At 40.8% G+C, this 25,535-nt stretch overlaps 2 protein-coding genes across 10 annotated transcripts in view; both read right to left on the bottom strand.

Annotated features, from left to right (window-relative positions):
- C4H4orf19 (chromosome 4 C4orf19 homolog) overlaps positions 1-14,299 on the bottom strand; it is a 41,578-nt gene extending 27,279 nt beyond the window's left edge. For 3 of the 7 annotated variants that reach the window (XM_068188849.1, XM_068188853.1, XM_068188856.1), the window contains exon 1: positions 13,426-13,684. The gene's annotated coding sequence lies outside the window, so the exon portion shown is untranslated. The other 4 variants (XM_068188854.1, XM_068188855.1, XM_068188852.1 and 1 more) reach the window with 3 other exon arrangements.
- A 4,347-nt stretch (positions 14,300-18,646) lies between these two features.
- The window catches only part of NWD2 (NACHT and WD repeat domain containing 2), a 52,922-nt gene continuing 46,033 nt past the window's right edge, over positions 18,647-25,535 (bottom strand). For all 3 annotated transcript variants that reach the window (XM_068188845.1, XM_068188846.1, XM_068188847.1), the window contains one exon: positions 18,647-24,288. In XM_068188845.1, coding sequence (XP_068044946.1) covers positions 20,356-24,288 — 3,933 coding nt within the window. In that variant the 3' untranslated portion in view covers positions 18,647-20,355. The remainder of the gene's footprint in view (positions 24,289-25,535) is intronic.

Below are 25,535 nucleotides of genomic sequence, written 5' to 3'. Positions count from 1 at the left end.
GGTGTTGGTACTTACTTGCAATATGCATATGCAGGATTGAAACCAAAGGGGTAATTTTAAATGGTGAGAGACATCCTCCCTGTTTGCAGTCTTTGTTCACTTCATAAAGAAGGTCTGAAATTCAGGTATTCATTTCTGTGTTGTCATTTTAACTTACTAACTGGTGTGATTTGTATGTAGTCCAGGGATTTTAAGCAGAAAACATAATGAAAAGTTATTAATACTCAATATTTATTTTGATTTTACATTCAAAAATATTATGTATCACATCTTGAATGAGCTTTATCAAAATTTTGAAGTTGCTGAGGATAGATAAGTCTAGCAAAGACTTCCTTTCTCTGCAATGCAGTCACAGATGATTGATACCAGTCCTACAGTCATGTGATTTCATTCTGTCAATGGATGTTTCCTCAGCTTTGACAAAACCTATTTTTAATGTTAAAATCAGTTAAAATCCTAGAGTCCAATTATGCATTCCAAAGCAAATACTGATGCAGTCAGTGCATGTCTTTTACAAATCACATTTAACTGAGGGCCTAAGTGGTTTATGTGAACTAAGAATAAGCAATACCTCCAGTAAGAACTCTTTTTTCCTGTCAGTTGTTTAAACCCTTTCTCAGGTTCTACTGACAGGGATGCTTGTGTGGACCAGGGATTGGAGCCTGTAGGGGTCTGTGCTGTCCCTTGCAGCGTTCTGTGTCTTGTGGTGATTCACTGCATACACTTCCCAGATTTTGACATCTAGAGGCATTCCCATTTACTATATATTTTTTTCCAAATGGCATGTGTTAATAAGGATGAGTAGGGAAAGGTAAGTCTGATTTACAGAAGCTACAAAGATGTAGCTTTGTTCTGGTTGAGAAAATGTAATTTTCTTGTGGTTTCTTTTTAAAATTCTTTGTGAAAATACAATTTCCCCTTTATAGTATGATCCTTGTGATGGTTTTTAGCTATTTGAGAGAGACTTGAGGTTGTTGGGCCTGTGGAAAAAATATGAGGGCTTAGTTTTTGTGCTCCTTCCCAGTCTGATATCCAAAGAACTGGGCTGCTGTCCTGTGGGAGGATGGATTGTGAGAGAATAGCGATAGTGCTGAAGGCAATCTTGCCCCTGAGGAGTTGCAGCTGTGCTAATTACCAAAAAGTAGGAATAGGCCTGCTCTTAATAGGTCACAGCTGTGTCCAGTAAGGCTGGGTGTTATAAAAGAGTGGGTTAGCTGGTTGGGAGGGGAGTTGGACTTGGTTGTGCTGCTGTGAGGAGTAGGGGGTCAGGTGGTTGTGCTAGGGACACTAAGGGTTAATGTGTGCTGGAAGGGTCAGGTAGTCATGCTAGGGATAGGAAGAAGCCAGCCAGCCATGCAGAAGGGAGAGGGGTCAGTGCTGCGAGGCACTGCCTGTGAGAGCTCACAGAGGAAAGGTAGGAAAGTCTTACAGTAAGGGAATAAACTAACAGTGACAGTCCCTTCCCATCCGCCGTCGATTGGTGCCAAGCACCAGTGGCAGCAATTGGTGGCCTTTATGGGGATGGATCCTGACACTGTCCCAGTTTGGATCACAGTGCTGGAATGATGAGATGGTGAAGAGACAGGAAAGTGGTTGAGTTACTAATGGAGACCCAGATAGCTGATAGAGTCTATCAAATCCTGCCTTGTTAAAATCAAAAAACATCAGAATTCATTTCAGCTAGGATGGACAGACAAATCTGCATTAAAATGTAGTCAGTGCTCTCCTAACCCTTCTGCTACCTGATCAAGTTTCATTCTACACATCTCACTGTGATGAGGTGAGGAAGGGGTCTGAAGGAATAAGGTATTTTTGTCCTTTACAGGAAAGAAGGCCTTTTCACACTGTGCTACCTGGCATGTTACCTCCTGAAATCCTTTAATTGTATCAAGTGGTATTTTTTTTTTCTGTCGCAAAATGTTCTTGCAGATGTGACTTATGAGTGACTTGCTGTGAATTTTCCTGTCACAATTACATTTCTGTGATGCTGTACTGCTGTTAAGAGTTGGCCCTCTTCTCACCTATTTCTTGTGCTGTATGTATTTAACAGGAGAAAGTGACTTTGAAGCTTCACAATGAGCAAAAGTGCTGAAAAAACCACCAGTCTGCTGTGGCTAGAGTTTAACCCGAGTTCATAAGGTGAGAGCCTGTGGTCAGAGGCCTGCAGAAACCATTGCATTGCCCTGCGACGGCTGGAGCTGAGGGTGTCTCTAAGTGACCCCTGGCTCTGAGTGCAGCAATGAAGTGGTCCCTGGCAACAGGCAGGAGTGGTTTTCCCCAGAGGTGAGACAGAGAGACAGCTCTCTGCTGATTTCCTCCTTTCTTCCTGTAACAAAGGTTGTGTTTGTTAGTCAGTTCCTTAGTCAGGTGGTATTTAATAGCCAAAAACCAACATGGGAGTTTGCAAAAAAAAAAAAAAAGCCCATGGCTTAATCTGCAATATCTGTACTTGTGACATGGTGTTAAAACACCAGTAATGCTAAAGGCTGAATTGGGATAGGAGAGAGAAAACTCTTCAATATTGCTACCTCTAGAAAGGAACACTCTGCATGTGATGCTGTGCAGAAGGAACAAAGCTTGGCTAGTTGAAGTTATATTGGATGATCTGTTGTTTGGGGGTTTTTGTGGGTTTTTTTGTGTGTGGTTTTTTGTTTGGTTGGTTTTTTTTTTTTTAATTGCCTTTTCAGATAGTAGAAAAATTTTCATATGTGAAAAAGAAGTATGGAAACTTGAGAAATGATGATTCCATAGGCAAAGGCTAAGAAGAAGGAAACAGGTGGCAAACATTAATATGAGGGCAATTAGCAGTGTGTTTTGGGTGGAGCAATGATTGGAGAGGACAGCTTTGTGATTAACAAGCCTGACTAACTCCCAGCAGTCTGGTTGTGCTTCCTGCTGGCACTGCCTGCCTGTGCTCTCTGTTGTTCTAGATGTGGGTGCACTGCAGGACAGGTCCATGGGACACAGCTCTGGTCCAGCTCCAGCTGCAGTCAAGTGCCATTCCATGGCAGAACAATTCACAATTCCCTGCCTAGCTGTATGGGATTTTAGCTTTTTAATGCATCAGACATGGCCTAACAAAATCTGTTTTAAGTCCTGTTACCGGGCTTGACAGCAGCATGCTACTGGTAGATCCATTGCATCTAAGCTGCTTGACAGCTACATTATTCAAAGCAACCTAAAGGTCACAAACCTGATGTTTCTTTGACTTTGGAGAGTCCCTGCTGCTCTGGGTGAGCTCTGAGCCCCCTCATGCCCAGTGCAGACACTGGAACCCACTGCTGCCAAAGCCACATGAGGCAGTGGTCCCCACAGGTTGAGCAAGAACCTCCTGCCGACACTCATTATATGGGATTCCAGGTACCTGCAATTATGTGCCTCCTAAACCCAAAGGGATTAAAACCCAGAGCACTTACTTCTCAGGGATAATGTATTCTTTAACAGTAAGCAAGATGGGATTGGGTTGTGCCTCCTTATTCTCCCTAAAGTAAGGACGTACTGGAAGGCTGGATCCAGTCTGGAACAGTCTGGGGAATCTATAAATGTTTAAATATGGTGTGTGTCATTAGGTGTGTCAGGGACAGCCAAAGCAGTGAGGCCTTTATCCCTTGTGGTGCTTGTAGATGCTGCTGTAACACAAACAAGGAAATGCCGCAAACCCCTGAAGGCAGCTCAGAAACAAGGCACCTGGAGCCTCCTTGCATGGGATAACCCTGCAGGAAGGGAGGGGCAAAACCCCAAAATATAGCGGGAGCTGGGTAATTGTACACTGTGAGTAACAAACACCTTGGAGTCTTGCAGGGGTCTCACCCAGGTGCTTCAAAAAGCCATTCATGGGAAGGTTTGTGGTAAGCAATTGCTGTCTTGCTTCCTTAAGGAGATCTTCAGGCCTCCTGGAAAGCAAAGGAAGGGCCTGGAAAAAGTAAGGGTAGAGCTCAGGCTCTGTTTCAGGCAAACCTTTCTTACCAGGTCTTTAAAAAAGGTTTATTGACATGAAGGCTAAATCATATTTGTGTTGTGTTTTGCTGGACTAAAAATACATTGTTTCTCAGTGAGAGAAAAGTGAATTGGCTTAGTAAGGAGAAGATTTTCTCAAATCAGGTGTTTCTAGCTTTTGTGTTCCACATAGGTGTGGTTTTTTTTCCCTTAGGAGGGAAGTATCAGAAGATCTCTCTGTGTGGGATGGTGGCATGGGAGGAGGGTGAAGCTAGTTCTGCAAACATGCTTATTTCAAATACCACCCTAGAGAGAGGCTGCAGATTTTTGGAGACTGGGCTCCATGTGGTAGGTGGGAGAGGGTTTCTGTGCTATTGATTAATTTCAAATTGTGTGGGATTTTCCTGGCATAAATGCATAGGGTCTTTGCCAATTTTAACTTAATTTTCCTTCTGTCAAAGGAGCTGCAAAAGCTGTGTGAAGAGGATGTTTTGGGGATGAAGGACTCTAGTATCTGCATGCCTTGATGGAGTTAACCTTTCCATTTTCTTTGGGAGAAGGTGCTTGACTTTTCCTGGGCAGTAATGTATTTACTCATGTAGTTTCTTTTGCAAGAAACTTTATTTTCCAGAGCCTTACTCAGGAAACTGTACGAAGCACAAAAGGCTTATTAAAATATACCTTTGAATATTATGCTCCTTACTGGGAATGCCATGGAGATGAGGAAAACCAAAACAAGCTGAATAAAGAACAAATCCTGCAGGTAGCAATAGATTTGTACAGGCTGGGAAACAGGAGGTCAAATCTAGAAAACTGGAGGCACATAACAGACTCAGTCCTTGGGTTAGAGAATTTGTGCCAGTATCTAGGTAAGCTGTTGAACCATGTTAGCACTGCACTGCACAGTGAGCCCTGTGGACAGAGCAATGTTGCAGGCTGCAGGAATGTGAGATAAACCAGAATTATGCAGGCCAGAAAAAAGTCTGTTGTACTGAACAAAGAAATCTCAGTCTGTGATTAATTTTGTCATGTCAAGAGCAGAACATAAAAATCCAGGCTCTTTCATGGCATGATACTGAATGATACAAGCCTTGTAGCACAGAGCATACCACTGGTGGATTATTTGTCCTAAATTCACTTCAGAGAAATTCAGTCTGGTTTTATTTATGCTAACAAATACTCATTTAATGCAGCTGTTACAGCAGTGCAAAGCACAGGTTTGCAATAAGCCATGCTCTTGGGGCTCATCTCAAGTACCGGCCTTGTAAAACTTTTTTTTTTTTTTTTTTTTTTGCACATTTGCCTTTTTTACATCAAGCTAGAATAATGTAGAGAATGGAAAATAATTTCAGAAAATAAGAATCATTGGTTTACAAACATAATAATTGTTTGACAGAGGCAATTTTAACATATGTAGCAGTTTAACAGGCTAAAAATCAACAGATCTGGGGGGAAATATGAACATTTAACTTCTTGGAGGGCAAATAGAACCCACAGGGAAAAGAGACAATGTTGGTGTCTCTATTTAAAATAAAATTTATAGAGGATAGAGGAAAAAAATTGCATTTTCTGTGGTTGTAAGAGTTCAAGTTATAACTGGGTTTTCAAATTGGAATGGAAACAGAAGGAAAAGGTACTGAAACCTGTTTATAAATAGCTTGAGTTTGCAGTCACACCCTTAGTTTGTCACTGCTAGTCCAAAGTGAGTCCTACACAAAGGAATAAGTATGACCCACAAAGCACATGCTATAAATTCATTGCTCAGACAAAACCTATATTTTCCTGGCAAGACTGAAACAGAAGATGGTGAATTAACAGCTTGGCCAGCTGCCCAAATTCATAGTTCCTAGCAGGTCTGAGAATCAGACGGCTATGCACAGGGCACAATGTTTGGGCTAAGGCATACACAGAATAAGGGATTTTGAGAAGTGAAAGTAAAACCTGGAGAACAATACACTTGGTGCAGAAGAGTCAGGTTTGAAAGAAAAAATTGATTTTGCTCATTTTAAAAAACAAACCTCACTGAGTTGTCCTGTATGGAAACAGTGATAGAAATAATTTTATCACTTTCTTCATTATTCCTTGTTGCTTTTTAATTGGATCATAACATGAAATCCAGATAAGAAATATGGCTTGAATTGTGACACCTGGAGAAGATGCGCTCCTCATCAGAAGAATTTTACATGTTATGGGAACAAATTTAGTTTATCCTGTGAGCAAAATAATAATATTGTTAATTATGTCAGGTATTGGTGCTCCAGAGTTCACATAAGTGCCTGGCTTGTTAGGGGCACCAATTGTTTCTAATCAGGTATTTCAGTGAATGGTGAGGCTGGGGTGTGCCTGGCTCAGGCAGCAATTTCTGAGACAATCTTGCAGCCTGTAATCTAGAACTGCTAGATGTAGACACCTGTGGGGATGTTTGAGAAAGATCAAGTATATGCACTAAAATTAGGAATACTTCTAAAATAGCATAAGCTGTGTAATTCAGCTTATCAGTGTCTTCTCTCAGATCAGACTGAAAAATATTAAAACACCTGATGTGTTTATTTTTCCTTCACTTTTTTTTTTGGAGGGGGGATGGTGGTGGTGGAGTAGGGTGTGTCTTTTCCCCCAGATTCACTGTTCAAGATGCTTCTCCTACACAAGGCTGCTTTTACATAACAAGTGTGGGAAAAATACCAGGATGCTCTTTTTGAACCTCATTGTTCCTGAATATTTGACATAAAGATTGGTCAGCAGAGAGTAGAACAGCACAGTTACATAAGACTTTGAAAATGGATAACAAGCCTTTTAAAACAGAAAAATTTTCAAAACAATTATAAGTTGCACTCAAAAATTTTCAAGCAATGACTCTGATACAGTTCTTAAATAAAGGCCTTTTTATGACTTTTTCTCTTACATGAGTTCTTTTTGATTCAATGGGCTTTTCTTTGCTTTTGAATACAGCACTTAGATTAAAGTGTAAAGCATAGACATAATTTGATCTAGAGCTCTTTAGAGTGCAGGTGAACTTTTCCATTTGGTCATTTTAAACCAATTTCCTTCACAGACATTGAGTGATGATGGATGGCTAAGGGAATGATTACACACAACAATTTCATGAACAAGAGCAAAGAGCTCTTGCGTTATAATTGCAATAACTATTTCTTAGAACAAAGCAGATCCAAAGTATTGACCACTGCATCAAAAAGGTCCAAATGTTACTAAAATGTGATAATTGTGAGATAGCAGTGAAATACAGCTGCATTTCTATGGTATTATTGAATTGCTGATCTTGATTGCATTTGCAACCTTTTTTAGTCTCTCAGTAAAACAATACTTGAAAATTATAGGAAAGGATTCATTGCCTTAAAAGTCTTAGTTTGTCTGGCATCAAGACAACTTAGTAATTTTTTTTTCCTTCCCTTAATCCTGTGCAAAAGAATGGGCTATATTCACCAAAATTATCAATGAAGATTGCACTATCAGGTCTAATTTGCTGGAGTATGTTTTGCCTGTGGAGTTGTTCATGATGCTGTATGCTAACACCAGGCTGACATTTCCAACAGAACTACTTGCTCCAGGGAGCAAGGTGTGTCTCAGGTCACACTGTCATAAAGCAAATATCTGCTGCTGGTGTTGGAACTTTATTTATTGGTCAATCTGACATATTGCCCTGTGACAAGGAAGTCACTGGGTTGGATTTTTAGAGAGTGTTAGTCCCTAGAGGCAGCTTTGGCTCTTAGGGCATTTGGGACACATAGGTTCACATTGTCTTCTACCCGGAGATGGGGGCTGATTTACCTCCTTGCTTCTCAAACCTGGTTTTCCCCCACATGGAAAATTGGTAGCTATGTGCTCTGGGACAAATAATTTCATCCTCCAGGAGGAAAGTCCAGCCACACTGATTTCTGTGGTGCCACTGTAAAGCTTTATTGTGGAAGGATGGCAGGGAAATGAAAGAAAGCTGAGGCTGTGGTTTGATGGATACTGGGTGCTGGTAATTGGCTGTGAAAACAGCAAGCTGACCTTTCCCTGGCATCTAGCTTTTTGCCCTTGGCTTTCCTCTGTTTTCTTAAACAGCCTTTGAGGTTCTTTTATCATCTGAACCCTAGCAAATCCCTATGTTTTTACTCTGTATAAACAAAAAGAGAATGGAAATGTTTTATAGAAGGTAATTAATGGGAAAATTGCACTGAGCATTAGTTCTTAAAGTATATTGGTAAATATGATCTAGCCTTTCAGCAATCTGTGTGCATTCATGCAAAGCAATGGAAAACACTCCCAAGTGTTTTTAATTTAAAAAGAGATGCTAAAAGACAAAAATTGGACATGGTATATGTTGGTAGCTCTTCGGGCCCCTGGTAGCCTTCCATTCAGGGCTGATGGCTATATTTTTTGTTTCATTTACATTGAAAATGAAATATTATTGTATTCTTGGTGCTTATCACTTTATCTACGTTTGCCCCTAAAATGGTGCCTGGCAGCTGAATCTGTATTATCTTTTCTGTACAGACATTGCCTATTCCCTACTGATGTTCAGTGGAGACATGCACGTACTCTGACAACAAAATTCAGAGTTGATACCAAGCCATGCAACATCTGCTAAATTCACATGGGGAAAGGGAATATAAAAACAAATAGACAAAGGGCACAGCTACTGAGATGGTAAATATTGTTTTTTCCATGCCACACCCAAACCAGAAATAGAGACAGAGGAGGCCTTAACAAAGCTTGATTCAAGTTCCTGACAGCTGACAGCAACTGCTGGTTTTCCACTGAGCTGTAAGTGAATGAGAATGCCAACTTCAAAAGCATGAATTAGCCTGAGACTTGGGCTCCTTTTACTGTGAGTAGATCAGAAGTAGATGAGAAGAATAGCTCTATGGAAATGTGTAGTGTTAAAGTCAAGTTAATACAATTGCTATCAAGCTTGCTTGCCATAAGAGAGGAAGAGTGGATAACAATTTTTTTGGAGATAATAAACCGCTTGTACAGTAGTGGGACAGTGTGGATTCACTGGCTAAGCAAGTGGAGCAGCTGGCAAGGGAGCCTGGATTGGCTGCAGTCCCCAGACTGGGAGCTGCCCAAGCACGGTGGGCCTGGGTCCTGGTGGGGGATTTCTGCACCAACTCGGCTGTGGGAAGGAGCACACAGCTCAAAATGGAGAGGAGGAAATTGCTGGGTGCCTGTGCCAGGGCATAGGTAGTGCTTCTGTGTCCTAGGCTGTTGCACAAAGCTCAGGTGTTAAATAAGGTCAATAAAACTGGGTGCTCCCAAATCTACTGCTGATAAAACAAGGTTTCAAAGTGGCTGTGGGTTGAAGGGGGAAGTGAATGTAAGAAATACAGTCCAGTCTACACACACAGTCATTGCAATAAATTCAGTGGAGAGGGTAGGTAGTCAGGGGAGGAACAGACCTGCAGTCTGGTGGGCCCTCAGGACTGTGGGTGTGTGGCTCCACATGGCTCATCTGGGTCACTCCCTGCCTCTCCTGCCTGAAAGCTGCTGTCAGATGATCTGTATCAGAGTGTATTGTAAGAGGACATCAATGCTAACCTGCCTGGAAAAGGCCATCCAGATGCACCTGCTCTGAGTATAGCAGATTGGGCAGATGTGAAATAATATGTTTTGCTAAGGTCTGGCGAGCTTCTGTCCAGTGCAGGCAAACCTGTGCTGATGCCATGCTGTTTTGGCTGGCAGCACTGTGCTGGGTAGCACTGGCCCCATTTACATCAGGTTATTTCTTTTCTCTTGTCCTCTGTTGGCAGCATGAGGATTTGATACTCTTCCTACTGGAACCAGTGAGAAGAGTTCCCAGGGTGAACTTCATACTGAGAGGGTTTTTAGTCATTGGGTGTGTGTTATTCTTGATATGGGGTACACTTGTGCTTGTTATTCAGCTCCTTCAGCAAAGCAGATTACCTGCAATAGCAAGGCTTTGGACTTTGTTTACACAAATTCATACAACTAACTGCTCTTTAATAGAAAAACATAACTATATTAAAAAGCTGGAAGTGATGCAGAGTTGAGCCAGGTCAAGCTGGTAACATTAAAAAGAGTAAGCCCCAAGGAGAAGGCTTACTCTTCCTTGCTATCCTAAATGGAAAAGTAACTTCTGTGAATTAATAATAGAATATTCAACCAGAAATATTTTTCAAACCAGAAAGCATCTGTGCCTTTGCAGCAAACATCTGTGATAAAACTGAAAAAAGGGAGTTAAATAAACTTGTATAAAAATGGCAGACAGGAAAAAAAGTCACACAGAAAAAAAAACCCAACTTGGGCCTTTCCCCCCCCCTTCCTCCTGCTGTAAGTGATTAAATGTTTGGTCTCCATGCAATGTATTCTGTTCTTAATAAAATTTTAAAGTTCCTCCATATGTCTAAGTGAAAGTGACCCAGAGGAGAACTTACAGGAAAATTGCTGCCTTTTTTTCCACCCTTTCCAGCAATCCTTTTTGACCTTTCTACGGAAACTCAATTATTTTGTCCATTTTGATATCAAACTTTCAATAAGTAAAATTACATTGTTTTGTACCTGTTCTCATTAGCAATACATCCTGTTTGCCAGCCCTGTTCTGTAGGTCAGCAAAAATCAATTTTTGCATCATTGCTTGGACGTGAAGTTTTGACATCATGCGGGACTTGGACTCCGGCACGATCAGGTGCTAAATGAGGTGCTCCTGTTGAAGGAGTGGTGGGATTTGGCCACCTGCTCTGGTTAGCAATGCTCTCCCCACCATGACTGTTGTGTGGAAGGCATGGGGCCATACTCTGATGACAGGTGATCATATATAATCCTCAGAAAGACAGGGTCTGAAGAAGAAATTTTAAGCTCCAAACAAATATTTATTGCCTGACTACATTTCATCACGTTTCAGTGGGTTGAGTGTTTCCCCCACCCCTGTCCTTTGTGAAACACTATCAGTGAAAGATGTAGACAATGCTGAGGCCATGTTTAACTGGATACAGTGCAAACACAGCAAAAGACCATCCCTTCCTGAAAGATGTGAAGAAAGGCTTTCCTTAGCTTTCATTCGGTGAAGTCTGAGAGCAAATACTTTTAGCAAGTTTGTTTCCTTGAGGTCAGGTACAAACAACAGTGTGGTTAGAGAAGGGCCTCAACACTCAAAAATGTTTGCCTTGCACAGTGAACCACTTTTAACCAGGCTTTCCAAGGAAGCCATGATTCCCTTCACTTGAAGATTTACTCTGTCTTCCCACCTACCTAGAGCTGTGAAAAACCATCAGGTTGATTTTCAGTATTAGCCTTAAATATAGTGCAAGTTCCCTGAGATCTGCAAACTGGAAGAACTGGATTGCCTTTTGATCAATGCTTATCTTAGGTTTGGGGTAAAGAGAAAACTATTCTAAACTTCTGACAGTGTTTTGATTTTTATATTTGCTTGGCTTTCCCAGAAATTCTAGAGAAAAATTCTCCCTTAGGTTTCCAATTATCTCATTTTCCAAGAACCTCTCTCTTCTTTTGGTTGTGAGCAGGAAGTATTTGATTTGTGTCTTCCCTGTGAAACAACACTGCATTTAGTTCTATATTGATGTGACAAAGCAAGAAAATAGGTTCGTTTGTTTCTTCAGAAAAGAATAAAAGATAATAATTAAGCAGTACAAATTTCTGCACTAAGAGTAAAATTGTGGACATAAAAATCGGAACTACTAGAGTGCTTGATAGCAAGTGCTTCATTTGTATTCCTTTCTTTAGGAAAAGAGTTAAGGGAGGCCCTCTCTCATTCAATGGCCACTCTTTATTCAGTCACAGAGTAACTTCAGTGTGCATTGTACCTTCCACCCTACAAAGACACTTTGTGTAATTAATGTTCAACAAATTTAACTACTGAACTACTAAGCTGGTTTACCATGATACATGCAAGTTGTACAAATATTTCTTAGAAGAGACTGGCTGCTTTCATGTTTTGGATGCAGTGCTCTTCTCAGTGAAAGCCTGTGGTTGCCTGTTGATATGGGGCCTGCAGTGTTCTTCTCCTGAGATATAAATGTAGCTTAGTAAATAAGCCCCTTATCTACAACAGTTTCTAAATAGATTTTTGTAAATAATATAGGCTCAGAAGTCAGTTATAGTAAACTCAGAGCAGTTCTTTTAAAGTGTTGTGATTTATTGCTGCACTCCCACTGGCACAGTTGGGAGCTACTCTTGTCAGGACGTTGGTACAATGAGTTTGATAAAGAGACACTTCATGGCTCAGGCTGATCTAGGCTGTGCTCTGGTCTTAGCCCTTCTCAACATGAAACCTACTATGTTTCAAGATGGGCACCCTGAAAGTGAATGACAATTTTTTGAAGTGCCACTGGTAAACTTGTTTGGACTCAAAATTATTTTAAATACTGGTGAAGACAACCCCCTTTCTTTTCCCCAAAAAAGTTGAGAGCTTATCTGAAGCAAGTTGCTTCAGGTATTATTATTCTCCACTTCTTTTGGTATCTTCTAGCATTATGTGGAAACAAGAAAAAGAGAAGTGTTTATAGAATGAAATGTAAAAAAATTACATTACCAGCAATCAACACCCAAGCATTGTAGGAGGAAAACAATAAACAGCACTTGCTGCTTTTGAGAAGTGGGATGTAGTAATCCTGTGATGCACTAGAGATCTTTAGTAAATTTGGATTCTGTAACCCTCTAGAATGCAGTCTTTAAATTCCTATGGAGATATTAAAAATGGAGTATTTAGAACACTGTCTGAAAACAATTACAATTTAACAAAAATTGGGATGAGAAAAAGATCTTTGTGATAAAAATGCTAATGCTGTAGACTGGAAAACTCCTGTAGTGCAAGTAAAAAATATTAACTCCTGCAATATTGCCAGTAATTGTCAGTGAAACTTTATCGTGCCATGTGGAAACTGATATGCCTTAATGCAATTTAACTTCTCAATTTAAAATAAACTGGTTTTAACTGATTTTCCTCTTACTCTGTATTTCGCAATTTTATTCTCATTTTATGGAACATTGTAGTACTCCCCATCTGTCTTTCATTTGCTTTTGTAAGATTTTATTTTTAAATGTACCAAATTCTAGAAGGGTAATTTAGAAATCATGTAAGTTCATTGAGGAAGTCAAATCTGTTAAAATACAGTGGGGTTGGTATGACTGAAACAATGTGCAATTCATGATTAAGGAAGTTAGAAGAGTTCTAAATCCCTTCATTTCAGATATCAAAGAAGTATTAACTCCTCCTTTACCCCACATACTCCAACTCAATCATTTTAATAACTAAGAGACCTTTAAAAACATTGCTTTTTAAATAGGTTTGGCTTAAAAACTGTTTTCTTTGGATTTTCACTGAGCCAACTCTATTTCTGAATGTAAAAACAATCCTGACTCTACAACAGGTGGAACAAGTGAGATCAGATATTTTCAGTATAATATTCTCAGACTGTTTTGAAAGGTAGAAAAGAGATTACAAAATATGCCCTGTAAACAGTTTCTCTAGAAAGCACAATGTTAAAATTTTTAAAGAACTTTTCCTACCTGTAGCTTTTGTGTGGATCAGGAAGTGTAGCTTTTCCTGATTACAATCTTCCATGGCTTAGCTTGGCTTTGCATTTGAATGTTAACTATGTAAGAATGCCTTGTTTAGCTTGGGAGTTTGCATGACCTCTTAATGAGACACTGTAGTTAGTGTCATTGGGTATTAAGGCATCATGTGACTGTAGATGAAAATAAAATCCTTTAAAGTTTGCATTTAATACTTCCTAGAATCTGTAACCCTTTACCTGCAAGCTGGATAAAAGCCTGGTAGAACTCACCGTTTTCTGGCCAGGGTTAGAAGAAGGAGAAGCGGAAGAACACGTGCCGCATAATTCCTTTCCTCCGGGACAGTCACAGCGACCACAACAAAGCCCGAGCCTGTCAGTGTATTCATGCTGCTATTTGCATATTCTTTAAATTAAATCTCCCCATATCACAAACAGTGCTGGAGGGATTTGGCAGAAAATTCCTCTGTTGCATGTTGCCTGGCAATGACATTTATTCCCTACTGTTTGTGGGATTTTCTAAAGAGAAATTCAGCTCTGAGGTGTATTTGCAGGCATCGCGTCACATTTACCTTTGAAAGGTGCCGACTTTCCTGGAGTCATTTTGATTTGAGTGTGGTGTTTCCAGAAGTGATATGAAAGATGTTCTGTTGCCACAACCAGCTGAGAGAGATTTCCCTGTACAGGAGGAGAGGTTTAAGTTAGGCAAGCACCTAGGTCATGTGCGATCTTGAAGGTATGTCGATATACCTGGGAACTGTAAAACAACCTCCGGGAAAGAACTGGCACTAAGATTGCCTGTGTCGCAGCGGGGGGGTGCAAAGCAGGGCTAACAAAGCCTTCTCGATACCCTTAGGGTGTGGTTGTTGATGTTTGTGGGGGCTTTTTCCCCTTTTTTTTTTTTTTTTTTTTTTTTTTTTTTGGTGTTAAGCCTCATGGTTGCACTTAAATGAAGTTTGGCTGCTGCATTGAGTAGGCGTGCTGTTCTCAGTCTAAATAATGCCGGATTTACAGTTGCCTCCCTGCCTTGCAGGGATTGCATCCTCGCCTTCCCTGTGGAAGGAGGGTGCTGGATTAAAATCAGCAAGGGCTTGGTTTGCCCTGCCGTACGTCCCCTCGTGTCCTCTGCAGTGAGCTGAAGCCGAGGCTGTCAAACTCCTGTCAGCAGCGGGCTGGGGCCGGCAGGTCCCGTGCCCGGAGCAGGGACTCGGATGCGCCACCTGGCCCCAGCCTGCCGCTGCAGGAGCCAGCACACGTAGGGGCCGAAACGTCATGTGCCAGCAAAGAAATATCCAAATGCTTTGGATATTCTTATTTTGAGCAGACAACTAAGTCATAACGTGAAGACCAAGCATCATTTGCAGGCTATGACTTAGTGTGCTGCAAAGATTGCAGCAGGTCTTTGGCACATTTAAAATATTTTTCTCCTGCAAACCATTAGTTTTAGCTGAAAATGGACTTGAAGAGCCAGGAAGTTTCTTAGTACAAAGCCTTCACTAAACTCTCCAAAGGCCTTCTGCTCAGTAAATAAAGGACTGTCAGGCTAACATATCCCCAGGTTGTGAGGGAAGGTGATGGAGGCGGGAGATGCAGGCAGTTCAGGGCTACCCTGCAGCACGGATCTGCAGCTGTGAGCAGCCCTGTGCACAGAGTGTGCTGGACCGGCCTTATGGTCCTGCCCAGCCGGAGGTCACCCCATGGCCAGCTCGGTGGTATTTTGCCTGTGGTATTTTATCATTGTTCTTGCGGCTGCTGGGCTAATGAGGTGGGATAACAGGCCGAGAAATGTCCAGTCGAAAAGCTGCGTTTTAAGCCAGGAGGCTATTCAGAGCAAACACAGTGAGACTGCCTTCCCCCTTCTCCTGATACTTGGCATCCTTTTCAGGCCCTTTCCACGGCTACTGTACTTTTTGTTGTTCCACAGACTGTTCATTCTTGAGATTTCTCGAACCAGCACCCGGTATTCCTGTCGTAGTAGAGCAGTTCTGCCCCAGCCCCTGCAATCCCAACCGTGCTGTGCTTCTGAAACCTATCGTTTTCTGTATGTGCGAACTGCTGGGATCTTTTTGGCTTCATTGCCTGACAGGTTTTCACAGATGTGTCCTGCAGGAAATGATCACTTGTCTCACCAATCCATAGTGCTTGTTCAATAACATGGGTGTGATACTTTTTCAAGGGAAAAGTAGTTGAGACATTCAGCCTTCAGAAATCCTCTTTTCCCTCTAATCTCGTTCTTGTACCTTAGTCTACTGTTTTGGCTGTGGTTTTCTGGAGAACGTTCCTGCTGAGATAGAAGGCTGCCTCGAAAAACTGCAGCCTAAAAGGCTAACTTTATGACTTCATATGCTGTTGTCAGTGTGATATTACTGTGGGAAGTGCCGGGCTATTTACTAGTGAGCAATGGGATAATGTAGACAAATGGCAGCAAACCATCCCCATGCTTTGGGGATGTTCTGTTTTCATCTGTGCTACAACATGTCTGGATTTTTGCTTCATCTCTCACCTTGCAATTCTCTGTATATCACTTTAAATATGCTAACTAGATCTATTTTAGTCTAGAAGCTTTCTCACATGCACTGAAATGCATGTGTAATCAGAGATGTAGTAGGAGAGCAGGCAGATGATTTTATTTATACAGTACTATGTGGTGAAAGCTCTGACAGTGGGAACATGTGAACACGCCTTAAATCCATTTTTGTATATTCCCTGCTGAGGCTGGAGAAGAACCCAGTGAGCTATCACCAAAAGAGCAGGCACTGCAAATGGAGAGTGTACCATGGCTGGGAACAATGAGGGGCTTTGCTGAGGCGGGAAGGGATCTTCACCCACCCGGGCAAGCAGGGGCAGCATAGGTCTGGGATGACAGCAGAGGCAGGGAGAAGATCTAGGTAGGGGCAGATTTTAGCCATCACTTGGGGAAATGTGTGATTTTAAGAGCAGGTTATACTGGACTGGAAACATTCCATCACACTCTTCTGCTTATTGGCTTCTGTTTGCAAGTGAATTGAGCACTGTATAGCTTGTCCTTGATAGTGAAAGACCCCTTTTCACAGAAGGGTGATGGTTCAAACTGCCCCTTCTGGTGAAACACATGATAAAAGGCCTCATCCTGCCTTGGGAAGGATCGTGATGACTATTCCTGCAGCCTTTGACCTGCCGGTTGAAATTGAGATTATGAATTGGACCCACACTGAGAGCATCAGTTCACGTCATAAAAGTCAGGAGACTACCTCCAAAATGCAAGGAATGGTGTTCTGTAACCAGGCTGGGAAGGTAAACCACAGGAAAAAACGTAGCTCACTGGTCTCCCTGCAGTTATGTGGTGCTCTAGGAAGAGTAATGTCCATAACAGGCTACAAGAACCTGAAGTAGGTTATATTTGTAGTGTAAATACTTTATAATATTTCTCAGTAACAAACCCTTGTTCATGAAACCTATCCAGAGGCTCTAGTCCACACCTGGATGACTACAAGATCAATTTTATGATTATATTGAAAAATGCATTAAAAGTATAACGAAGAAATAAAAAATAGATTAGAAATAAAAAAATAGAAGAAATAAAAATAGATTTCAGAAGTCTGTCCTTTGGCAGTCTTAATATTTATATTAAAAGATGTATTTATAAATCTTTAATAAATAAAATGAAATAATGCAGATTGTTGTTAGCAGCTTTATGAAAGGGCCCCAGAGGATCCATTTTATGAGGTATTATACAGACACATTAATAGTTTTTGACACAGAGCAAACTCTCAGGGTTTTAAGCTGAAACAGTCCCCTCTGCATACTAACACCATTCCAGCAATCAATATTTGCTTTAAATTCTCAATGCAAAATGGCCAATACTTTTGTTTCTGCAGGTAAAGGGCTTGAGTGTGCATCATGGAAAAATCAGGGCTGGGGAGCCACTGGAACCTGAATGCCTTCTGAATGCAAACTTTTCCAGGCTACATGTTAACACACATTTTGATGTTATCTGATAATAACGTGAAAAAAAGTCAAACAGCCACAGGCTGTTTGAAATGAAGTCACGGGCCATGCATTCCCCAGCTGTGGTGCAAAGGAAATGACTGATAAAAATATTTTTTCTAGCTGACCTCTGGCTTACCTTTGTCTGCCTAAGAATTTCCGGCTAATTCCCTGTTAAAGCTGTCTTGCAGCTACAGCCTGTTCCTAGAATCTTCTGTGTCAGAAAATACATACTCCACCTGAGCTTGTTTATAGATGCACTTTATCTAAAAGATAAATGAAAGCTTTGTTCTAGAGATGCAAATAGTGCTTATTAATAAAAAGTAAATTGCACTATTCCTGTGTAGGGGTAGAACAGCACTTGGTATTTGGATGGCTCATTACTGGAGAAAATACTTTGTCTCAGTACCACTGGATACACATACTTGGGGACAGATTTGGGAAGGGCTGTGGAGCAGTCACTCTTACAGTAGCAAGTATCAGCAGCCTGCAGCCATTCAGAACCCTGTGTCTGCTGCATAGGTTCAATGTGAGGAGTCTGACCCCTGAGAAATTGATTCAGAAAGCTGGCAAGCTGAATGAGATAGGTTAGGCACAAGGCGTAATTCTGTGGAGTGTCCTGTCCAAAGGTAGGAGTTGGACTTGATGATCGCTGGGGGTCCCTTCCAACTCAGGATATTCTGTGGTTCTGTGATTACATCACAGAATGTAATGTAATTACAAATCAGCCACTCTCCTGGCAGACAGAGCATGTATTTTACCCTTCCAAGATATTGAAAGAACTAACTTTCCAATATTACACTGGTTATGGACAGGGAGTTCAGGGCCAAAACGCTTAAGTCATGCACCGTGTTTGAAAGAAGGTGGAAGCTGCCTCCTTTGGGACAGGATCCTGGGAACTGTGGTGTCTCTTCCCATAGCTTCACAGGTCTGAATCAGAGTGGGGTTTCAGGTCCCTTTTTTTGGTGCTTTTTATCGAGTTGGTGACAAAAGCCTTCATGTCTGTTGATTTGCATACTGTCAGTATGCAATCTAGTAATAAACATAATCTAAAAATGGTAAAATCTAATGGCAAATCTCATTGTATTTTGAATGCTTGATTTAGTTAGCTGCAATGGGAGAAATACTGGAATTTTTCCTTATCAATATTGTCCTTAAAAATTATTTATGTACAGGCCAAAGGAAGCTGTCAAGACCACATGTCCCTCTGCCAGAGTGGAATTTCCATGAAATTAAGGGACACACACAAGTCTGCTTCCACAGTTTATTAGTACAAACAATGCATACACAAGACTGTATATTTGTTAGAAGACTGCAATAGATTTCTAGTTTAACAACTCTGTAACAAAATTTAACTAAATTTGACATTTATGAAAATATAAATCTCTGATTGGGTAGGTTCTCCCAACAATACAAAGTTTACATAAAAACATTCAATATGATCTATTAGTTGCAAACCAGTTAGGAAAAATCATTCAAGTCACTTAATATACTATATTGGCTTGTACATTGAACATTCACACACTACATTAAGTTCTAGCTTAGCATTCATTTCTTGGAAATTTGTGATATGGAGTTCTGATTTTAAAAATAAGATTATTTTGTTTAAATAATTTGAAAATACTCCCATGGGTGTGCCATCTTTAAGATATGTAAGTAGGGGAAAATTTTCTTACGCTTTCAGATGTTGTCCAGTTTATTTTTTACTTAGGAAAATGTAAATTTTTTTTACAGCATTTGTCATTATTTCACAATTTCTGCCTTGAAACTGGTAAAACTGTACAAAAGGCTCAGAACAGTTTCTAAAGCAGAAAGTGAAGGTTGTATGCATGTGAGAGTAAGAAAAACCCATTACAAACTGGACTAAGAAGGGACCCGTTGACAGCCTTTACATCTAGTGGAATATTTCAGCAGATACACAGTCTCAGAGTGTTTGGTCATTTGATCTGTATTTATCATGGGAAAGAAGAGAAACAATACTAAGGCAAATGTTATAAGGACTAATACATGGCATGTCTGAAAACTACCAGGATTACTTTAGAGACATAGGAGATACTCTAGACTTTCTTACAACAAAATGGACAGCAACCTTTTAACATAAAGAAATTAATGTCTTTAAGTATTCATCAGTAACGCCCCTTCTCTTTGAAAATTTTTGATTACGACCTGTACTAATACACACTATGAAGACGAAACATTTCCCCAAACCAAAAATAAAACCCCAATCCCTATACTTCCTTTAGAACTCAGGACTTTTATAATTTTTATCACAATACAGAAACCTGATATCCCTGCATGCAATTTAAAAAAAAAAGCTTTCATTCTGTTCATTGAGGTGAACAAATACTTGTTGCCTCACATGCTGACAAGTTAGCAGCTGACTGGCACCTACTCCTTTCAGCCCAAAGATTAAACCCAATTAAAAAGAAAAATAAAAGTAGGTATTTTTAAAATGATGATGGAATGTATCAAGTGTTCCAGGTTGGCAGGTGACATCTTGTCATTGCACCATCAAGCAGAAAACCACATTTTTGCAAGTGGGTATAAAGTTGACTGTTAGCTATAGAACCATCTAGGTGACTTGGAATATAAAACAGTGGTTTGACTTCTCACCAATCACTTAGAGCTTTAGCTCTAGTTAAAACAGTCTGTCAACCATAGATACGATCACCTAACTTCTGTAATAGCATAACAATTTTGATAGTATTGCTAGAAATTTTTAATCAAGGCCCTGGTGAAATTCTGGACTAAACCTTGTATTCCGAAATTAAAAAAAACCCTGCAGCCCATTTGCTTTATGTTTGCTTTTATGTTTACAGAAATGTAAGACAGGAAGAAACAGCTGGTCTGCCCTCTGCTGTTTATATCTGTCTTCCAAGAAATGCACTGATTTTTACATGAATTCAGAAGACATACCTAAGCAACTATACTGTTCAGATAAGCTCGCCCAGATGGTTACTCAGTTGTCAGATGCAAAACTATGTCTGCAATCTATGGCTGAGCACACTTTCTCATAGCAGTAGCTGTGTCTTTTGGTTGGTGTTGCTTCACTCACCTCAGCTTCTGTAACTGTAATGGGGCTATCCCTTGCAAATACTTCTGTTGATTCCCTCCAAATGCAGTCTGCAGTCACTTTGAAACTGTAATTGTGACACTTTGGCCTAATCACTTGTGTTGCATTGTTGAAAATCTGACGGCTGTTTGAAGTAGCAATTTTGATTTTCAGTGCAGCATCAACTCGATCCACTACAGTGTAAGTACCTATACTTCCATCATCAAATCCAATAATAATGTTTAAATGTCTCTGTGAGAGTGCAAGAAAAGTGGGAGTTTTATAAAGAGAACAGGCACCGATGTTTTTGCCATCTGCTAGCCTCATTACAATTAAACTAGAGACTGCACCATTGTCATCATCTTCTTCCCCACGGCAACAAATGTACACCAGGTAGCGGCCATCACGAGACAGCCTCTGCCGCCAGATGACACCCGGAGCGTGAACCACACGAAGTTTTCCGCTGTGTAAATCAAGCACATTGATGTTCTCATCACCACGGGTTATAATTCCTAGCTTCCCATTTGGAGATATTTCAAAGTCTTCCAATTTTTTTAAGAAATTCGTAGGTAATTGTACACGTCTGCAGATGACTTCCTCTGTTAGGCTCCAGATGTTCACACTTTCAGTAGATGTTATAAATACTATAATATCTGGGCAGTCTGGTATCAACTTAATATCCACAATGCTTGCGCCATCATCACAGCAAAACTTCTTTGTTATACTGCCTGTCCAGAGACTCACTGCCAACACTTTGTTCTTTGCCATTCCAACTACAAATGTATTTGCAGTTGTTATAAATGCATTCTGTAAGGCAACTAGAATATTGCAAACCCTATGTCCTGTAGCCAGTCGCCAAACTCTGGATGCATTTTGCTCGCAAAGAGAGACTACAAACTGATCATTATGTGTAATCATTAGCTCTGAGATTCTTTGTCCATTAATGCGAAAGATATTTTCACCACTAACCGTGTGCCATACATATTGGCTGCATTTATCATCTGATGTAACCATTATCTCTCCAGAAGAGGTCAGCACACAGTTTTCAACAATACCTTCATGCTTGAACACAGCTTCAATAAATCCAGTGCTGAAGTTCCACTTATGGACGGAATCTGATCCATCCAACGTGTATATTAATTCACCTCTGGCTGGCAAGACCAGTCTTTGGATGGGTTTGCCAGATTTGTCAATATTGGACATAGCAGTTATGATGTCTATATCCCAGATAGAAAGGACACCACTGGTGGATAAGGATAGCAGCATGTTATGATGATTTGATTTAATTAGCCTGACTATAGTTCCTGAGATTTCCTGTAAGCTTGCCATACACTGTCCAGTATCTCTTCTCCAAACAAAAATGGCTGAGGTATTTTCCATTGAAGCAATTATACAGTTGCCATTTTTGGACAACACGGCAGATATAAAACGCTCATTGTGTTTAGCTCTAAACTTTTCAGCCACCTTCCACACATGAGTGTCAAGAAGTTCAATGCTGAGAGCCTTACAAATTAAAATTGCACTTTGGTCTTCAGAAAGCTCTATGCTGACAACTTCGCTGTCTTCTCTTCTGCAGTCAAAGTCATCTGTAAGCTGGGGTTTTGCAATTTCCTCTGTATTCCAAACAGAGAGGCTACCCTCACTGTCCACCATCACCATTTCTTGGGCTGTGTCCAAAATGAGAAGGAATTTCACAAATCCACTTGAAAATTCAGAGGTCACAGTGGTCAGCTTCTCTCCACTGCCCAAGTGGAAAATGGTTGCGGTGTTCAAATACTGCCCGCAGAATGCATAAACTCCATCTGGAGAACACTGCACACAGGTCACTTCGTACCAGCAGTGGAAGTGATAGAGAGGCCAACCATAAATCAGATCTATTACAGTAACATCTTTACTGGCCTCCAGCCAAGCAAGAGCATGGTTGACAGATAATGTAAATCCATTTATAAAACTGGAGTCCCCTGCAATTCCACAGTGTTTTGACCCCTTAATTTCCACCTCAGAAAGAAGACAGGAGTTTATGTTATCATATATCAAAAGAGTGTTGTTTGTTGTAGCTACTACAAGATACTTTTCATCACTAGTAAGCTTCATCCCTAAGATAACAGATGGAGCTGTTGTAATTTGCCTTAGTAACTGGCGGGTTTCTACATCCCAAGTGCTAATGGAGCCGTTTTCCAAAGCAGCAATAATTGTGCTGGGATTAAATGTAGGCAAAATCTCAGTGACATGCATGCAGCTGGATGACAGCGGTAGGCGCTCGGGGCTATAAGTCACATCCATGGAGGAATGCAAAGGGACAATAGAGCAGTACTTGGGTCCATCCTTGTCACATTCTAGAAGGAGATGTCTGAGTTTGGGCAATGAACTTACTACTGGGAGAAGTCTCTGCTGCAATTCAGCGGAGAGTGAACCTGGGTATTTTACTACTTTGAACTTTATACTGCGGAGGGTACTGGCCAGAAATTTCAGCTCCTTTTCTTGAGAGTAAGTGTAAGCTAGTTCTATGTCAGAAAGTGCTTTATCAAACTGCCCTATTCTAATCATGGTGTACAGCCAGCTGAAATTCATGATGACTCCGTACAGAAGATCATCAGTTCTTCCACATCTTGTTAAGTGATGAATAAGCTCTGTCATTTTTCTGTGATTAATAAAAAAGATATCCGGTTCCAATGGGTTACACTGAAAGACCCATGGCTGATCTGGAGCCTGCCTGTCAAAAGCCGCCTGATCCACGCAGTGCTTTTCATCCTCATTCAGGCCTCTACTGTCACGGTCAGGACAACCACTCAGATATTGGTCATTGCTGTAAAAAGGTTTTCTTCGTCCACCTGACCAAACACCAAGGAAATACTCTGCCATGACTGTGTGCATTTCACGCAAGTCTTCTTCATTGTGCAGGTACAATTTCTGGGCAATTAGTTGCAAGTGCCTATTTGCCCAAAGAAGCAGCGTTACATTTTTCACCTGTCGCTCTATTAAATACCCCTGTAAGCCCTCCTTAAGTCTTGCAATGTATATATATGGAATTCTCAATGGGTTACTTTCTCTGACTCTCTCATTCAGTTCACACATAACACTGTTGTCAAGGGCTAAAATATCCTCCAGTTCCATTTCACTCAGGCCAGATTTGGACATAGTGATATAGCCAAGTGCTCTTGACAATAGTCTTGACCCACACTTGTTTTCCAGTGACCAAAACAACTGCTCTATGCTTTCATGGACAGTAACACAGAGGGAGGACTCATCCACATCCTTGTGAGATCTCCAGTGCCTGACCTCTCTGAAGGTTAAGTTCACAAACATAGGCAGTGTGCACTTGGAGAATGCCTCATTGACATAGATTTGTTGCCCTGATGTTACTTTCCTTTTAACTCGCAGCAGCTGATGTTTCAGTACTTGACTACACATCTTTCTGTCCCTTGCAGTCAACTCAATATAGTTGCTTTCTTCATGAATAAGGCACCTCAGTTTTTGCAGGATCCCATGCTTGTTTGGCAGTGTTGACAAAATTATCCGTACTGAACGTGGAAGGTGAATGGGAAGCCACCAGAGCTTTCTACCATCGTCACTATCTGTCAGCTGTTCCAAAGCATCAAATATAATCACCAGTGGCCTGTGAAATGAAGACTCATTCAAGAGATTTATGAACAAGTCCCGAAGGTCATGAATCTTTTTTGGATAATTTTGTACGAGGCAGCGATAGTTGACTGCTAGTTGTTCACAAATGCTTTGAAGTATATTCTTTAGATCTGTACTTGTTTCAGTAGATCCCAAAAATCTTATAACTACCACAGGGTCAGAATCTGGTCCCATCTCTTCTTGCAACCAGGAATAGGCCTAGAATATAGAGCATAATTTAGTTTATATCTCAGTGAAGCACAGTAACAGCGTTTATTAATAGTGATAGTCTATATATGAATAAACATTTAAAAATATTACTGGTTGAATAGAAATACTTTCATTGGCAGAGTTCAAGGCGGGTGCACTGAATGAAATGCAAATTGTGTATCATATTTGTTTAGCACAAAAAGGCTTACATCTAAGAGGACATGACTAGAATGTACTCCACAAATCCCAGGGTACTCTTCACAAAATCTGAGTCTCACCTCTGAAAATGTGTAGATAGAGTCTCTTATAAATAGACTTCCTTAGACACTACACAATGTCATCCTTGGTCAGCCACACCAGCCTACCACCTAAACCTGTTTAGCATTGATTCTGACCGAGTATAAAGACATGTCTCTAGAGGACACGGATCAGAGTACAGATCCCTGGCCCATAGAACTACACTTTGCCCTGGTGTACCTCTGACTTTTACTCTAAAACACTGCCACAAAAAGGAAAAAGTATCTACCTCTTGAAGTTTTCTTGGTTAGAGCACTCCAAGCCAGTGAGGAATGTAGCTTCTTTTAATCTTCCCAGTCTGTGCAGGCTAACACACTCAGTTCTACATCTCTTCACCTCACTTTATGTTATTTTACAGTATTTTAAAAGAAAAGTAGAACCAGAGTCTCTAGGCTGACTTACGTACTCAGATATGAAATGAGATCTTGAGTTGCAACTCCTGATTTCATACATGCAGCTAATGTGACTCCACAGGAAGCAGATACAGGGATTTTAAACAGTATTGTTCCCTTCTTCATTTCCTTCTGGCTGATACGGCTGTTTCCCACCTCACTATGCTAAATTCTCTGACCATCCTGCTGGGATCTCAAAGTTGTAACTGTCATCTGCAGAATTAGGTCTGGTGATGCCAGCTTGGTCTTTTTCTGCATCTTGTCCTGCCTTGAACAAAGTGCTTCATTCACTTCCCTGTAGTACTCAGCTCGATGACTTAAACAGCATACACCAGATAAATAAGTATGGGTATTTTTGCAGCTTATTAGATATAGATTTGTAGCCAGTGTATTACAATAATTCTGGAATAGTTTGTTATGAGAACATGAGATGGCATGACTTGGGAAGACGCGGCTGCTCTTTACTTTTGTCTGCCCCGGTCAGCTCCCGAATGCCCGGCTTGGGTGTCTCAGCTTTTTGTCATGGCCGGGGCTCGCTACAGTTTCCGGGCGCTTTTGCTGTCGCGC

The sequence above is a fragment of the Anomalospiza imberbis genome, chromosome 4, assembly GCF_031753505.1.
Source record: "Anomalospiza imberbis isolate Cuckoo-Finch-1a 21T00152 chromosome 4, ASM3175350v1, whole genome shotgun sequence".
Classification (NCBI taxonomy): domain Eukaryota; kingdom Metazoa; phylum Chordata; class Aves; order Passeriformes; family Viduidae; genus Anomalospiza; species Anomalospiza imberbis.
This window is presented reverse-complemented; position numbering and strand designations above follow the sequence as displayed.